Source organism: Balaenoptera ricei, chromosome 20 (assembly GCF_028023285.1).
Source record: "Balaenoptera ricei isolate mBalRic1 chromosome 20, mBalRic1.hap2, whole genome shotgun sequence".
In the NCBI taxonomy this organism is placed as follows: Eukaryota; Metazoa; Chordata; class Mammalia; order Artiodactyla; family Balaenopteridae; genus Balaenoptera; species Balaenoptera ricei.
Genome location: NC_082658.1, coordinates 56891039 through 56908698, shown reverse-complemented (window position 1 = coordinate 56908698; position 17660 = coordinate 56891039). Strand labels below are relative to the sequence as shown.

General features: G+C 41.2%; 1 protein-coding gene across 2 annotated transcripts in view; it reads right to left on the bottom strand.

Moving 5' to 3' along the window:
- Nucleotides 1–17660, bottom strand: part of CFAP52 (cilia and flagella associated protein 52) — a 35726-nt gene that overhangs the window by 14755 nt on the left and 3311 nt on the right. The window contains exons 2-8 of one of the 2 annotated variants that reach the window (XM_059908463.1): nt 16803–17002; nt 16301–16437; nt 12701–12829; nt 10256–10355; nt 9096–9212; nt 5581–5681; nt 2929–3099 (exon numbers count right to left, since the gene is read on the bottom strand). In XM_059908463.1, the coding sequence (XP_059764446.1) occupies nt 2929–3099; nt 5581–5681; nt 9096–9212; nt 10256–10355; nt 12701–12829; nt 16301–16437; nt 16803–17002 (955 nt within the window). Of the gene's footprint in view, nt 1–2928; nt 3100–5580; nt 5682–9095; nt 9213–10255; nt 10356–12700; nt 12830–16300; nt 16455–16802; nt 17003–17660 lie in introns of both variants that reach the window. The other variant, XM_059908464.1, reaches the window with a different exon arrangement.

Sequence of the window (17660 nt, the reverse complement as noted above, 5' to 3'; positions counted from 1 at the left end):
ACAGAGATCAAATCAAGCCAACGTTAGAGTGTTAATATTTATCGAAATAAGAAATGTTTTATGTCAGACACTGCCTTCAGTTAATGAGCTCCTCCTTGGGGGAACATGAGCTCTTTTTTTTTTTTTTTTTTTTTAATTCATTTATTTATTTTTGGCTGTGTTGGGTCTTCGTTGCTGCGCGTGGGCTTTCTCTAGTTGCGGCGAGCGGGGGCTACTCTTCGTTGCGGTGCGTGGGCTTCTCATTGTGGTGGCTTCTCTTGTTGCGGAGCATGGGCTCTAGGCGTGCGGGCTCAGTAGTTGTGGCTTGCAGGCTCTAGAGCGCAGGCTCGGTAGTTGTGGCGCACAGGCTTAGTTGCTCTGCAGCATGTGGGATCTTTCCGGACCACGGCTCGAACCCATGTCCCCTGCATTGGCAGGCGGATTCTTAACCACTGCACCACCAGGGAAGTCCCAACAAGAGCTCTTAAAGAAGCATATGGACTCCTATGAAAATCAAATATCATGGAATGAATCCACCTAGAGAACTTTCCAAATTCTCCCTCCCTGAGATGGACAGTCCACTTCCTCAGGAATTAAGCCTAGTCCAAAAACGTCCTGAGTTTAGGATCTGAGAGATTAAGTTCCAAATTGATTGGATCAAGATGGTGCACTAAGTATGTGTGCTCCTTCCCACCCAGCTAAAATCCCACTCCTGGGGAGTTCCCTGGCGGCTCAGTGGTTAGGACTCAGAGCTTTCACTGCCGTGGCCTGGGTTCAGTCCCTGGTCGGGGAACTAAGATCCCACAAACTGTGTGGCGCAGTAAAAAAAAAATAAAAAAATAAAATCCTACTCCCGGGCATATATCCAGAGACATACGCTTGTAATTTTGGAGCAGTGAAGTGGTCACACAAACTTCCCACAGATAACATTTATAAAAGCCAGATAAAATGAACAACAACAACAAAAATAAAAACAAAACAAAACAAAACAAAAAAACAAAACAAAACAAAACAAAAAAAATGAACAACAATAAGAACCAAAAATTCTGAAGACAGGGCTTTCCTGGTGGCACAGTGGTTAAGAATCCCCCTGTCAATGCAGGGGACATGGGTTTGAGCCCTGGTCCGGGAAGATCCCACATGCCACAGAGTGACTAAGTCCATGTGCCACAACTACTGAGCCTGCGCTCTAGAGCCCACGAGCCACAACTACTGAAACCCGCGAACCTAGAGCCCGTGCTCTGCAACAATAGAAACCACCTCAAGAGAAGCCCGTGCACCGCAACGAAGAGTAGCTCTCCGCAACTAGAGAAAGCCCGCATGCAGCAACGAAGACCCAACGCAGCCATAAATCCATAAATAAATAAATAAATAAATGTATTTATTAAAAAAGAAAAAAGAAATGCAGGGACTTCCCTGGCAGTCCAGTGGTTGAGACCCTGCGCTTCCACCGCAGAGGGTGTGGGTTCGATTCATGGTTGGGGAGCTAAGATCTTACACACCATGTGGTGCAACAAAAAATTAATTAAAAAAAATAACCTGCCCAAATTACTGTATGCCAGCTGAATTCTACATGTAGGGGGGAAACCTCAAAAGGAAGAAAAAGCAGACAGAGACCAGAGAGGATACTATTTTTCTTTTTAAAAATTTTATTTTTTTTTTTTTCTTTCTTTTTTTAATTTTAAGATTCTATTTTTGAGGACAGAGCTCATGGGATCAATCTGAGAGTTTTTTACCTTTTTACCTTTAGCTGAGCACAGTACATTCACCAACTGTGCTCAGTTTGGGTGGCTGAAAGCTGAACTTTATAGGCTTAAAGTGACTGCTAGTATGTTTCTTTTGGGGATATAAAATGTTCTAAAATTAGATTATGGTGATGGTTGCACAACTCTGTAAATATGCCCCTAGGAAAACCATTGAATTGTACACTCTAATGGGTGAACTTTATGATACGTAAATTATATTTCAATAGAGCTGTTAAAAAAAAAAGAAAAGAAAGAAGTACAAAACCTACATAAGAAATTGAAAAGGTATTTAAAAACTTACCCTTACAAAAGGCACCAGGACCAAATAATTTTACAGATTGATTCTACCAAGCTCCTTAGAAAAAGAGAAGAAAAGTGATACAGAAAGGAAATGACCAATTTTCAAATAAAGATTCACCTAATGGGAGGTACCAGCTCTTTTCACTATTAGAAATATTTGGAAGAACCTAATCACAAAGACTCATGGAACCAAAACTACATTTTGTGATCTTAAGGATCAAGTTTTCAAAGAGAGTCTTGCTACCTATGGAACAATGACTTTGAGTTTTGTAAATTCAAGTGAAACACTGAGGAAGTTGAGAGCAAAAACTGTGACCAACCTCATGGAACAAATCTCACCAAAGACAAAATAGGTTTCAAATTCAAGTAATGGCAAACTATGACTGTAGCTCTTTTTGATATTAAAACTGCTGATGGTTATTTGTTTCACTGGGTTTGTGAGGGATTTACCAAGATACACAGCAACGAGATCCAGAAGAACTCAATCTGATGACCACTGCCATCAGGCATGCCAAATCTGGAAGACCCAAGAGGTGCAAACAAATGACTTGAAAGATGTTTGAAAAAAGGCACTACTAAGCTTTTCTCCAGACAGCAGTGGGAAAACAGAAAAGTTTTGCCAGTCTGTTCACCATTTCCATGATGGATTTATTAGAAAAGCCAACATTCTAAAGAGGCCCAAATTTGAATTATGAAACGAATGTAGCTGCTTGGTAAAGACAATAGAAAGCCTATTAAAATAATTCGCTACAATAGAAAAATTTCAGGAGAAAAAAATAATTTATTATGACTTATCATGATCGATTATGTTAGTTGGTATTGAAAGTATATTAATAAAATTACATTTCCTTGCACCCAGCACCAAATCTCCACGTTCTTATCATTTTTACCGTCTTCTACTTACAATGGAAAGACAATGTCCTCAACAGCTTCAAAGTGACAAGTTGTAATGAGAGTCTCTTTGAAATCTGTGAAGTTGACACGATAAATGTGTGACTCTTCTGTTCCTACAAAGAACTGGTGTCCTTCCCCTCGAAGTGTGATAGAAGTGATGCCACCTTGTAACTGGATTTTCCTTTAAGGAGAAGCAAAAGGAGAAGCAGATTTCCTCAATCGATGAGTATTTATTAACTGTCCGAAGCATTACAGAGGACACATATCAGGCGTGTGACCTGGGACATGCCTTTGAGGGGGTGGCATAGTTGGAAAGGCAGGGGTTACAATATTAAGTGCCCATGGTTAGCAAAGGGAGAGACCGACATGGTTTACTATAGTCAGGGGACCTTATCTGTGAAATGTGGTCTGAAATGGGTCATGTAACACAGGTAGGATTTAGATAGAGGGAACATTCCAGGCAAGCAAATGGGCACAAATGACCCTGCCAATTAATTAAACACTTTATTAATTCCATTTCTGGGAAATAATCCTAAAATCAGGGGAAAAACCCTTTATGTCAAAGAATGTTATTATAACCTTATTTAAAAGAGTAAAAAGTTGGAAACAACCTAAGTATCCAACTGTATTGGAATGGTTAAATGATCTATGGAGCAGTGACTTCAAAAAGTATTTGCCTGGCCACTAAAACCATGTTTAAATGGTTATGGAGTATACATATTTTACCACCATAAAAGATTATGTAGTAATATTGAAACTATTTATGATGTTTGTATTAAGTAAAAAACCAGAATACAAAAGTTTATATCTTAAAAAAGTACAATTCTTTTAAAATGTATATGAATAACACGGGCAAGAGGAAATAACAAAATGTTAATAGTCGTTATGTTTGCCAGAACTTTCAGGGGTTATTTTTTCTTCTTCCACCTTTCAGATATTTCAGATCCCCCTGTTCCCCAAATGTTTACTGACTATGAGCTTTCTTAAAAAAAGAATATATAAATGAACGAGGCCCTCGAAACCCACCCTTGCTCTGCACCTAACTTAGTTTTGACAATGAAAATCCAGTGAGGGTTCTTGTGCAGGGAACGAGCATGGGAAATGCAGTATTTTACAAAGAGTCATTTGTTGGTGGGACACAGAACAGTTAAGGGGGAAAGGACAGACCCCCAAGTCATATCCCAGCTCCTTCACTAACTAGAGCTCTGTGACTCTTGGATAAGTTAGAAACCTCTGGGCCTCAGTTTACTCAACCACAGAATAATACCTCCTTTACAGGGTTGCAGCTGGATATGACAGAGGTAACCCTACATGAGCCCATAGAGGGCAGCTGAGAAACACTGACCCTTGGCATCTGGGCTGCAAAGAATACAAGGTGCTAGGGTTCCCAGGGCTACAGGGGCAAGGACCTCTGACCCCCAGCCGTCTGTACAAGCATCCGAGTTCCCTTTCTAACCTCCATGACCTCTCCTGGGAGCTGCTTCCTCAATCTACAAACCCAAGGAGAAGGAAATCACAGTATCCAATGTGAGCCTTGCTGGCACACAGGGTTATTCTGGAGACATTTATAGCGCCGACCTTGTAATAATTACTTTGAGTCTAATTATCTTCATTACAATGGGACCATTTGTGTATTAAAAACAAGGGGTTAAAAAAAATGAAAGGGTTAATTTCCTATACCGACTTCATGGGTCCAGAGTCTACCCAACACTGCTCTGAAGTTGCCTCCCCCTTTTTTTATTCCCCTTCATACAAACACAAAACTGGTCCCAATATATTCTCCATAAGACCTACACTGAGCACTGAATTTAAAGTTGCAATCTGTCCCGTCTGCTTCAAAACCTAACCCCCCTCCTCCACAAGCTACTCATTTATCCCCATTGTACTCATCACTCTCTAATGCCATGTACTTTACTTGTTTATTTTGTTTATTTTTTATTGTTGTCTCCCTCCTGCTGGAATGTAAACTCCATGAGGGTAGGGATGGTTTCTTTCCTTCTTTTTTCTTTGCTTTATCCATTGATTTCCCCAGAACCTAAAATAGTGCCTGGTACATAGCAAGCACTCAATACAGATTCATCTGCATGAAAACAGGTGATGCTCGTTTCTCCAATGTATATCCATATACACAGAGCTCAGAGGCCATGTGGAGCATGTCTAAGGGTATCTGGCTTCTGTTGAAGCTAAGTTCAAGGGCTGCCTCTGCTCCTCTGGGAAGTGTCTTTCCATCCCAACAAGATCACTCCCTTCTCTGATCTTCTCTGCAACATTCATTATATATTTTACTTTATCTGGACCATGAGATTGTGTTTATATATCAACTTGTATTATAGTGACTATTTCATGTGTGTCTACCTTATCCCCAAACCAGACTGTAAGTTCTGGGAGGGCAAAGACATATCTTATTTTTTCTTTATTTATTTTCTTTCTTTCTTTTTAACATCTTTATTGGAGTATAATTGCTTTACAATGGTGTGTTAGTTTCTGCTTTATAACAAAGTGAATCAGCTGTACATATACACATATCCCCATCTCTCCTCCCTCTAAGATGAGATTCTTTAACCAAATATCACTTTGCCAATATCATTTAGTTGCCAGCTTTAAGCAAACCTCCCTCTAGAGGGTCCCCCCCCATCCAAACCCTGTGGAGTCTGGAACTTACTTGATGGGTTTGTAGCTGGGGCTTTTACAGAAGACCAGCAATCCGGCTCCAGAGCCCACCAATAAACCCCCCATCTTCAGGCACCTGATAGCTGACACTCCCTAGGGGGAGAAAGAGCATTAAGAAAAAGGCCAAACGTGGCTTCCCTGGTGGCGCAGTGGTTAAGAATCCGCCTGCCAATGCAGGGTACATGGGTTCGAGCCCTGGTCTGGGAAGATCCCACATGCCGCGGAGCAACTAAGCCCGGGCGCTGCAACTACTGAGCCTGCGCTCTAGAGCCCATGAGCCACAACTACTGAGCCTGAGTGCCACAGCTACTGAAGCCCATGTGCCTAGAGCCCGTGCTCCGCAACAAGAGAAGCCACCGCAATGAGAAGCCCGCGCACCGCAATGAAGACCCAACACAGCCTAAAATAAAAATAAACAAATTAAAATTAAAAAAAAAAGAAAAAGGCCAAACGGTTTCATCGTTAAGAATCTATGCGTGACCTGACGCAATGGGCATGGCCAGGGCCATGCTGGTGCTGCCCTGGATGAAGCTAAGGAAGGTGTTGCCTGTGATGTACCCCCGGGCTGGCTAAGAGGCCTCCGTGCCAACAACAAGCTCGTGTGCCGGGAAGTAGCCCTCCTGGTCCTGCACGGAGCAAACGTGCTGCACCAAGCTCCTTGCCTTTAAAACCACCTGTGCATTTTGAATATATTAAAAATTAACACTTTATATCCACCCAAATGCAGTTAGCGCGGAGACATAAGCACGGCCACAGCAACATCAGTTCCTCAGTTGCCACTGTTTTCACCAGAACTTAATCCTTAGAATGCAAAGAGACTGTATTTGAAATCCAAAGAAAGCACAGGAGACTCCTTATTGTTCGGTGACTATATTTTCTGAACTAAAGCATTCAGTCTGTAATCTTACCAGTAATAGGAAACATATTTAAAGTCAAAGCCATCTTCAAAGTTTGGGGATGTATGATGGTCATTTTATATCACCCTCTATGAAGTTCTAATCTGAAAATGTGCATGACCAATATCTTCTTTTTTTTAATTTTTTTTTTTTTTTTTGGCCAAGCCACGCAGCATGCAGGATCTTAGTTCCCCGACCAGGGATTGAACCCATGCCCCCTGCAGTGGAAGCGTGGAGTCCTAACCACTGGACCACCAGGGAAGTCCCCCAATATTTTATTTTAAAACACTCAATATACTCAATAATATAACAATATTATTGTTATAACAATATATAATATAACAATATACTCAATACTACTACTACTACTACTACTACTACTACTAATAATAATAATATAATAATACTCAATAATAATATTGAGTGTTTAAAACACTCAATAATATAGCTAGTGACTTGATAGGTTTGTGTCTTAATGAAGTTTGGATATTATAAAACAAATATTATGTCCCTTCAAGTTACTTTAAATTGAATTTTGCCTGTTCTGGCTCAAAAGGCATTCCATGACTTTTGAGAAGAGAAACCAAGGCTCAGGAATATGAAGGCATGAACCAGAATTGCATGCTGCCCTCTCCTGCATCCCACCCCCAGCTCCAAAAGTGCTGGAGCAGGACCACGGGATGAATGCCTGGCCCATGAGGAGACAACCCTGAATGCTAAATATTTTTAGCATTTGTTCAGGGACTTAGGGAAGCAAGGGATAAAGAGTTTCACAGAGCTTCGAAGTTACGTATGTGTAATTTCTAAACAAACTTTTTTGAAACTATAGATGATATTGTTCAAGTGCACAGGTTCTGGAGCCAGTCTGCCTGGGTTCCAATAGCAGTTCTACTACTTGTTAGCCATGAGATCTTAAATGGCATGTGCTTTAGTTTTCCTCATCTGTAAAGCAGCGGTGCAGTGGTACCTATATCTCATCAGATTGCAGTGAGGATCCAATGAGAGTACAAGAAAGGTGCTATGCTCCATGTCTGACCCCTCAACATTTACTGAGTATGTACTGTTGTTTAAATTATTATTATGATCACCATCATCTTCTTCATTTTAGTGCTGTATGCCTAAGAGTGCTGTATGTCCATTTGAAACCATTCCAATTCTTTATCTTTCTAACCATAGAGCAAACATTTTTTTGTTTGTTTGTGTTTAGTTTTTTGTTTTTTATTGAAGTATAATTGACTTAACAACACATAGAGCAAACATTTCAGCAGAGTTTCAAAATGGGTAACTGCCCGAGATTACTTGATATTCAAACCAAATGTCTTCAGTGATACCTCCTATCCCTTTGTCCAAAAAGAATTATTTTCTTTCCACTTGTGTAAAAGGCATCTTGGAAACATTGCTTTATGGAATTTACCATTGGACCTGAATTAGGTATTAAAGCATCCATAGGAGACTTAAGTGCCACAGGTTTGAGGAACACGAAGAAAGTCAGCATCTTTCCTGGAGAGGCACTTACATCCCAAGTGGTGGGGAGGCAAAAATACCCAGATCAGAATTTTCACATAGTGTTTTATGGAGCCCTTTGGAGGTATCTCAGGAGTCAGAACGGGCAGGGCTCTCAGCCTTTTCCTCCTTTAACCTGATCTGCTTTGCTTTCATCTGTTGAATATATTGGAATCCCTCTCCTAAAAATAATTTGAAAAACACTGGCTTGGACTATACCTTGATCTCCTGTGGGGTTATTTCTAGACTCTTCTCTACCTATACTAGAGCTTTCTCTCATTCTTATGCATGTCCTTAAAAGCTGGAATAGTAAACGGTTATGTGATTAAGAAAACTCTAACGTCTTCCCAGGAACATGGTGCAATATTTCAAAGCTTCTTGGGACTATTGGCTAAGTGGAAATGTATCTAAGCTTAGTTAGAACCATCTGTTCTATTACCAGACATGAGATAGGCAGGTGCAGAACCTGGCAGCTTTCAAATTCAAAGTTTAGTAGAAACAGCCCTTGTAACTTTCTGGGGCACTGGAGATAACAGCACTTATTCTGTCCAATTACCCTTTGATTGTAGGCTTTTTATTTTGGTTTAAATATCAAAATCTCTCACTGGACTTTTAACCTGAATTGTTAGGAATTCTGCAAATATAAACAATGAACAATTTCTACGTCTTGCTCATGACTTAAAATGTCAGCTGAGGCTAAAATCTAAGATCTGGTTATTCGATTAGAAAAAAAAATGATATATAGTCTTGTAAATGAAAGAGCACATGTCTCTTACACACGGCAACTAGGCTGCCCAAATGCTGGAACCAACGTGGTTACAAATCACAAAGCCACAGGCCCTGAGCTTTGAAGATGAGGGAAAAAAAGGTGTGATTCTGATCCCTAATTGAGGACACGTAGGAATACCTCTGCCCTGAATATAAACCCGGGAGGAGGGCTTGAGCGAACTAATCAACTTAACCTTGCAAATTTAGGTGTGGCCTTGGGTCCATCACAGACTTGTCATTTTTTCTCCACAGACACTTAACGGAAGTCTGTGCTCACAGTGGCAGGAAGAAATCACTAGAAAATGTCAGGGCAGAGCAGACTTTGATGGTCTCTACTCACCAGACTGAATCTGTCCTTGGCAGGCCCAGTGTCTGCCAGCAGCTTGGTCCTAGGGCTCATCTTTAGAATATCTCCAGTGGTGGTGCCGACGTAGAAAAAGCTGTCATCATCGGCCATCTGGGGATCAGAGGGAAAACGAAATCTGAAGACCTGGTTTTCCCCAGTGATGTGCATGAGCCCCTGATCAGGGAGGGGGTGAGCTTTCTCTGACCCCCACTGTGACCTACAAAGGGCACAGGGAACTCTGCTCAACATTATGTAACAACCTAAATGGGAAAATGTACAACTGAATCATTTTGCTGTACACCTGAAACTATCACAACATTGTTAATCAACTATACTCCAATATAAAATAAAAAGTTTAAAGAAAAGAAAAGACCTACAAAGGTCCTTATGGCGACTACTGTTTCCTCAAAGATGGGTAAGAACAGCTTGGAGGCGAGCACAATAGGGCCAAACTCAGAACTGGAGGAAACATTAGACTCCAAGCAGCCCGTGCATTTCACCGGAAGTTGACCTGTGTCGGTTGTTAGCCTGCACGTCCCGAGACACCTCCGAAGGGCTCCTAGGGAGAAGGTGTGCTCCTCCAGAGAGAATGTGCATTTGCTTTATCTCCTATTTCAAAGTCTACATTCATAAAATGAGTACGCATTAAACAAGAGGAACAAGTCAGTGGAGAATGGGGTTATGTGCATGAATATTTGAATCCACCTTACAAACATATGAATAATTCCTCCTTATGGAGGAAACTGCATTTCAACAAGGAGTTTCATTGTCAGAAACTGTATTTCCGGTGCAGAAATAACATAAGTGGAGAAGGGAGGTGCTGGGGGCTCTGCGTACCTCCTGGCTACGTTGCTTCCCTCCAGGTGAGGCAGGTTCCTGGGGTCTGATGGCAGTTCAGGCCCCACTGAAACAGATTTCCCCAGAGCTGCATCTAGTCAGCCTCTCCAGCTTCTCACGGGAGCTCCCTCACCTGTGCCTCCTCAGTCAATGTCCCCCATGTCCAGACCTCACCTCCCCACCCCTAGCCCTAGGTACGTGTACCTACACACACGTACACACACATGCGTACATGCACAGACACCTATCTTGGTCAGTACTGTTAACAGGAACTTGTACTAACAGCTACCTAAAATAACACTTAGAGTAATACTCACTGAGATACTCATGACTATTCTTTTCATTTGTCCTGTTTGGCACTCGGTTGGCCAGATCTTTCTATTTGGAAGATCTAGTTCCCAGACTCGAATTGTCCCACTGGAGAAAAGAAACCCACAATCAAATGGATACCCATTTAATAGGCACTTCATCTCTTCTCTGTTTTCTGCAGTGCCTTGAAGGAGAAGCTGAAAGGAAGAGAACGAGGTATTTCGGGGGATTTGTTACAGCCTGGTGATCTACCCAAGATACCGTCGTCCCTTGGTATCCACGGGGGATTGGTTCCAGGACCCGCCAGCGGACACCAAAATCCACGCATGCTCATAGCCCATAGGTGGTCCTCCTCAGTATCCACTGGTTCTGCATCCGCTATTCCGCACTCGCAGATTCTACCAACTGCAGATCTAAACATAGTATGTGATCCACAGTTGGTTGAATCTGCGGATGCATAACCCAGGGATACCGAGGGATGATTGTATTCCATTCAATGCTCACAACCACCCTGTGAAGTAGGTTTTATGATCCCCCCACTCTCCAAATGAGGAAACGCAGAGCCTACACAGAGCAGAGCAAGGATTCACACCCAGCTCTCTCTCACTTTGAAGCGAATACTCTATCCACTGGTGAAAACAGAGACGTACGAATAAACGAGTAAGTAAAGCAAACCAAAATTCATCAAGTTGTGTTTCTTTCAAGGTATGGAGTTGTGAGAAAAAATTTTAAAGGGAAGGACTACCTTACGGAGAGTCCTGTCTACAAGGAAGGAGAAATGAGACAGGGCAACTAAATGTCAAACAACGTCAGCACCTGAGGTGAGACTCGGCACATAGTTGCTATTTAATAATTGTAGGTTAAGTTACTCTGAATACCTGTATAAAAATATCATGGTTAACATCACAAAGACTTCAGCTAATATCTTAAGGCAGAAAAGATTAATGCTAAAATATAGTTCATCAAGTTTAGTTTTCCTTTTTATTTTTTTTTAGCACCCAGAGTCACGTCCATATTAGTAAGTGCTCAATAGTATTGATATTTTGAATGTACTTTCCAAACTAAGAAAAAAAAATCAGCTTTTCCATGGCCTTTCTGGTAGATGTCATTTGGATGCTGAAATACTGGAATTTGCAGGACATCTCATGGGGGTCAGTATAATGGAATACCTGAAATTGGGACCATCACGGAGAATCCAGTGTATATGGGTACATACCAGAAATATTATTTAAGAGTGCTAACTTTTTCTCAGTTGCCAATGTCATGAGAAATTAAAGCAGACCTATAATAAAGATTGTCCTAAAAAAAATTTTTTTTTTTTGTTTGAATTCAAGTTTTGACTCCTGGAGGAACATTATCAGCAGACATCAGAACTGGCTGATATCTGCTGCTCAATCACCTGTGGAAGAGCAGATAGACCCCCATAAAAGTTTTAGGCAAACGACTCTGCAAACCTGAAGGGAGTTGAAGAGCTTCACGGCCACCAGTGACCCCACCCAAAGCCAGGGTAGGACGCGGTCAGCTGCTTTAGGATCAGAGAACTGTCCTGATAAGATTCTCTCCTTAGGGGCTGGCTTTCATGCCAGCCAGTTAGTTTCATGGCCTCTGAATAAATCCTTCCTCGTAGTTAGCCACGGAACAGATGCATGCCGGATGTCACAAGGTGGGGACAGGAAATAGCACAGAGGGAGAGGAGCACAAATTCTTTACTCTGGCTGGAAAAATAACGAATGACATGTGCCTTTCACAGATGGGAGACCACAGGTGGGCTGAAAAGGATCGTTCCAACCAACATATGCTTCAACCCTACCTTCAGATTTCTGACCTGCGAATTGGTATGTGACATGAAAGAGGATGCTTTTATATAGGCTTAACCTTCATGTCAAACTCCAAACAGGGCTCTGAGAGGTGAACCTGTAAATTAATTTTTTCTGTTAGACAGATGCAGGCCTCTGTTCAGACCTTCAGCTTGGTACCCCACCCGCTTAGCTGCTCGATGCTGACCCTGCCAGAAATGATCCCATATGGCTGATAGTCAAATGTCTGAAACTTGCTGGTGCAGTTCATTCGCAAACTCCCATTTCACGAGATCTAAATTAAGCGCAGGTGGTAAAAAATATCAACCAGTAAGTGAATCGGTGCAACTGGGCAAATGACCCTGTGAGCACTGATTGGGGGCAATGTGTTATCTGTAACAAACAGACCAGAGCCTGAAATGGGTTTAGCAGATCAGCAGAACCTTTTCAGTAGGAAACACAGAATGGTCAAACAACCATATTTAAAAAGACTTTCAGCCAAAAGGATTTTTAATGATTCCCAAATCATGAAAATTAAGATGGAAGTTCTTTTTCCAGGATGAAAACCACGTTCACCCTAATTGGAATGACCATGTTTTCTGTGCAAGCAAATCGAGTGATTTACAAATTCTGGACACCTTGACAGCAGATGCGTACTTTCCAGCAGTGACAAACATCTCATCGCAGCATTTGGAGAAGATGACCGTGGTGGCATTCCCGACGTTGAGGCCGGCAGCAGGGCTGCCACAGATGGCGTCTCTCTTGGCTATGCTCCACACCACCACACTGCCCAGACGAAAGGACAAAGAGAGTCAGGGGAAAACAGGCTTTCAAAATAAGAAACGGCTCTTTTAGCGGTTCTAGAAGGAAAAAAAATAAAAAGGTTACTTACAGAGGAACAAAAGAATTACACTGACCCCCTGCCCCCCAGACGTCTCCTCAATCGCACTGGGTTAGAAGATAAATGGGTGACATTTTAAAAGTTTTGAAGGAAAATGATTATGAGGCTGGAAAACCATCAGCCTATCAATCAAGTTTGATGCTAAATCTAAAGAGATTTTCAGACAGGCAGGGCATAAAAGTTTACCACTCATTTATCTCTTGTAAAAAAATTTCCTTGGGGAAGTACTCCAGAAAAAAAAAATCATTAATTAGAAGCAATAAAGGGGGTGACATAGGCGTGTTTTCAAACTTGAACATGTAGCTGATTCACTTGGAGGGCTTATTAAAACAGAGAGTGCTAGGACCTACCCCCAGACTTTCTGATTCAGTAGGTCTGGGGTGGGGCTTGAGAGTCTGCTTTGCTAAAAAGTCTCAGGTGACACTGATGCTGGTGGTCCGGGGACCACACTTTGAGAAGTGCGGTTGTAGGTTACCTTTCCATCTTTCTGAGTACAGTCATACAATTTAGTCCTAAACTGAATAGTGTTTGCTTAATGATATCAAAAATGTGGGGGGGGTCTTACGTTAAACACTGGGATCAGAGTATTAAAGAAAAAGAATGCAGATGGTACAAACCTGGTTAATGTAAAAACATGCCTACCTATGTTCCCCAAATTTTCTACATGTGGAATGAATTATCACAGGTGGTCTAAATCAAGGTATAACCAAGATCGCCAGGAAGGGGGAAGGAGGAGATAGTATAAGAGCTATGAATTCTTTTTCTTAGTAGGAAGTTGATAGATACCACCTAAGGTGGAAAAATTGAGAGGCATGTCACTTAAAAGTTGTAAAAAACTAGATGAACCAATATCAAAAAAGACTGTTAAAACCTCATACCCAAGAGAAATAAAAATGTACGTCCACACAAAATCTTGTACTCAAGTGTTCCTAACAGCATTATTAACAGTAGCCTAAAAGTGGAAATGACCCAAAAGTCTATACATTAATGAATGCATAAGGAAAATGTGGTATATCCATACAATGTGAAAACGGTCACAAAAGGCCACATATTGTATTACTTCATTTATGTGAAACATACAGAGCAGGCAGATCTATACACACAGAAAGTAGGTTAGTGCTTGCCTGAGGCTGGGGCGGGGGCAGTGGTGGAGCAGGAATTGGGAGTGAGGGCTGATGGGCACTGGGTTTCTTTTTGAGGTGTTGAAAATGGTCTAAAATTGATTGTGGCAAAGGTTGCACAATATAACACGTCAAAAATGTCCTTGGGGAAGTATTCTGGCAAAAAAAAAAAAACCCACTCAACTAACCACTATACTAAAAACCACCTGACTGTACATCTTAAATGGGTGGATTTCATGGTATGTGAAATGTATCTCAATAGGGCTGTAAAAAAAAAAAAGAATCCAAGTGTCTCTGGAGAGTAGAACTCTTCATGGTGGAGGGGATACAAATTTTGAATCCTTCTGCATAGTAGGACAACACACTTGCTTTATAAACCACGAACAGGTATAGCTTTAATTTTTCAAAAACAAGTTTAAGATTTAAAAATAAATAAAAGGCACCAACATAGATAGCTGGCCAAATAAACTCCAGCATATCCATACAATTGAATAGCATACAGTTGTTGCAAAGAGTGATATGTATGTCTACATATATACACATAGAAGATATCCTTGGTATAAAGTTAGTCAAAAGCAGGTTGTAGTACAACACTGATAGTATGATAACATTAATGCAACAACTTCACAGATAGGTTACAAAATATTCAAAATATATGCATATGCAAATTCTAGAGTGTCCACTCTAGTTCCCAGCATTCCTTCTGTTTGTCTCCCTCTGTGGAGACGCCAGGTGGTTTGGGTAGAATGGACCCTCCCACACAGTCAGGGTTGACCCATGACTATCCAAAAGCAGTCAACAGGACCCTATGCTCCTCACCAACGTGACTATTCAGGGGTGGGCATGTTGCATTTTCCTAGTACCGCAAAATTTGTTTTTCTTTCGAGAAGAAACTTTCTTGAGAATGTTTTTCTCAACATCTCCAGTTTTCCGTAAGCAAATCTTCGATAGCCTAAAATCAAGCTTAGAATTACAGAGGAGATGACAGTTTTGCAGATTAATCTTGGTTAAGGAGCCGTTTTTTTCTCCCCCCCAAGGCCTAGCCTTGGCAACTCTTCGGCAGGGTCTGGGGGTGGGGGTGATAATTGCCAAGCTTGAAAAACCTCTGGGGCTGGGACCCAGGCATCAGGGGTCTTATTTCCTCAGGTGATTTCAATGTGCACGCAAGATTGAGAACAACTGCCTTAAGTTGAGCTAGGAATGTTAATAGCTGATTTCTGGATGCATTTCTTACAAAAAAAAAAAACAAAACAGTCCAATGGGGATAAGCCAGGGAAGTCTGATTATTTACATGGCAAGGGAATGACCGTGAAAGGAGGAAATCTCGTGACGATTTTGTTGATTTGCTATATATTAAGAGAACTGTCAATATACAACTACACACAAATGTAAATTTCCATTGTAATTAACCTGTGTATCTCAAACAAGAAAATATCTGTGAAAGTGCACCAAAGTATTAAATCCTACACAAACTTCAGGTGTTATTTTTCTTCTATAGATGATGTTCCTTTAGCATTAACACAGGAATATGTACTACATTGATTTTTATTCCTAATATAATGCTTTGAAATACTTTTCCCGCCCAATTTCATTTGTATGTATTCTCTCCCTACTAAACTTGACTGTGAGATCCTTGAGGGCCAAGATAATGTCTTGGTGAGGCAAGTTAAAAAATTAAAAATGCCACCTCTGGAGTCACACTGCCAGGGTTTGTCCCCCAGCTGTGCTACTTAGCAGCTGGTGAGTTCAGTTCCTCATCAGTCATATGGTCCCAATAGCTCCCACCTCATGGAGCTGTCATGAGGCTTAAATGAGATAATGCAGTTAAGATACTCAGCACACACCTGTCCCATAGTAAGTGCTCAAAAAAAAAAATTAGCTGTTGTCTATGATGAGAATGATGGTGACAAGATGATGTCATCTTTTACAGCAATGGTTCTCGATTTCGTTGCACATTAGAATCACCTGGGAAGACTTTCTAACTCTTAAAGCCAAGGCCAAGTGATCAAAGTCTCTGAAGGTGGAGCCAACCATCAGTAATTTTCTAAAGCTCCCAGTTGATTTCAATGCACTGCCAGGCTTGAGAATCAGCCTCCCATGGTATTTTCGTCATCGCTTTTTCACACCACACACGCTCTACAGATGGGCAAACAGAGAATGTTAGAAAGGAGAGGGTACTTAACACATCTAGAAATATGCATGGCGGAAAATAGGTAAATATGCTTAGTTCATTACCTTCCATCATCTGGGCCTCCTAGTGATACCAAGTACAAATCATTTGGTGAAAAGGCCAGAGCTTCAATTTTGCCCTTGTGAAGTGATAGCCGAGCAATCAGCTCCCTTTTCTTATAATGCCACAAAATGATATCCGCCTGGGAGCAAGAATACACTGTCAGATCATAGACAGGCTTTGAAAGAACTGGAGGAGATAGCTACCCCTCTTGGTGAGAAATAATCATTCGTCACTTTTCTAGAAATTAGAGCAGGTCTTACAAACATGACAGCAACAAGATGGAAACAGTTGTAAGCAGGGACGTTTGTTTCTGAGCATTACCGGTCACAAGTTGCAACACCTCCGCTCTCAGCCTGATAGAATGAAAATGAGTTCCAAGAGAGGTCAAAGGAAGAGGAGGAAGGGTATAAACAGGGTAGCACAGAGCTATTCTGAAGTGGGGCAGTTTTTCTTGGGAGGCACCGCTAAATCTATTCAGAATGAATGATTTTGTAGTTTATTCACCTTGAAGCCCATGAATGTGACTTGTCCAGAAGCAATGTAAACTCCGCTCTTGGAGATGGTCACACAGGAGACATTGTTGCCATGACCGTGTAGGAAATTCTGTTCCTGAGTATTTAGTGCCTGAATGAGGATGGTGCAACCCAGAGGGTAAACCAGATGCTCCTGGTCGGGATGGCATTTTAGACCAGTGGGGACATGTCCTAAAAGAGAGATTAAAAATAAGAGTAAAAAATAAAAAAATAAGTCAGGGGCAGAAGTGGCTGGTGGTTTTTATTTAAATTGAGCACAAAAGAACGCTTTTGAAATAAGCCTTAGTTCAACTAAAATAAATGTGTGTGTGTGTGTGTGTGTGTGTGTGTGTCAGGGAGGGGTAATAGGTAATTTTATTCCACTGACAAGAAGGTTGGTCTAATATATAAGCTTCTCAAACTTTAAGGTGCATAAAAGTCCCCAGGGGCTCAAGTTAAAATGCAGATACTGATTTTAGGTCTGGGGAGGGGCCGAGAGTCTGCATTTCTGACAGGCTGAAGAATCCCAGGACTTCTCATAGTGAGACCCCAATCCTCCAGATATTTGCCAAGAAGCATCTCAACAATTATAAATCTTTGTAATATGTTCTAATATGAAATAGACATGAGTCCTCCCTTATTACTCACCTTTGGTCAGAATTGTTTCGGTTATTCTTCATATGTATTTTACAATATACACTTTAAAGTCAGCTTGAGTACTTGAACAACTCATGTTTGTATTTAGGGGAGTGGCATTAAATGTATAGATTAAGGAAAAATAATTTTTATAATAATACATTATATTTCCTTTCTAAAAGCAGGGTATGTTTTTCCATGAAGTCTCCTTTTA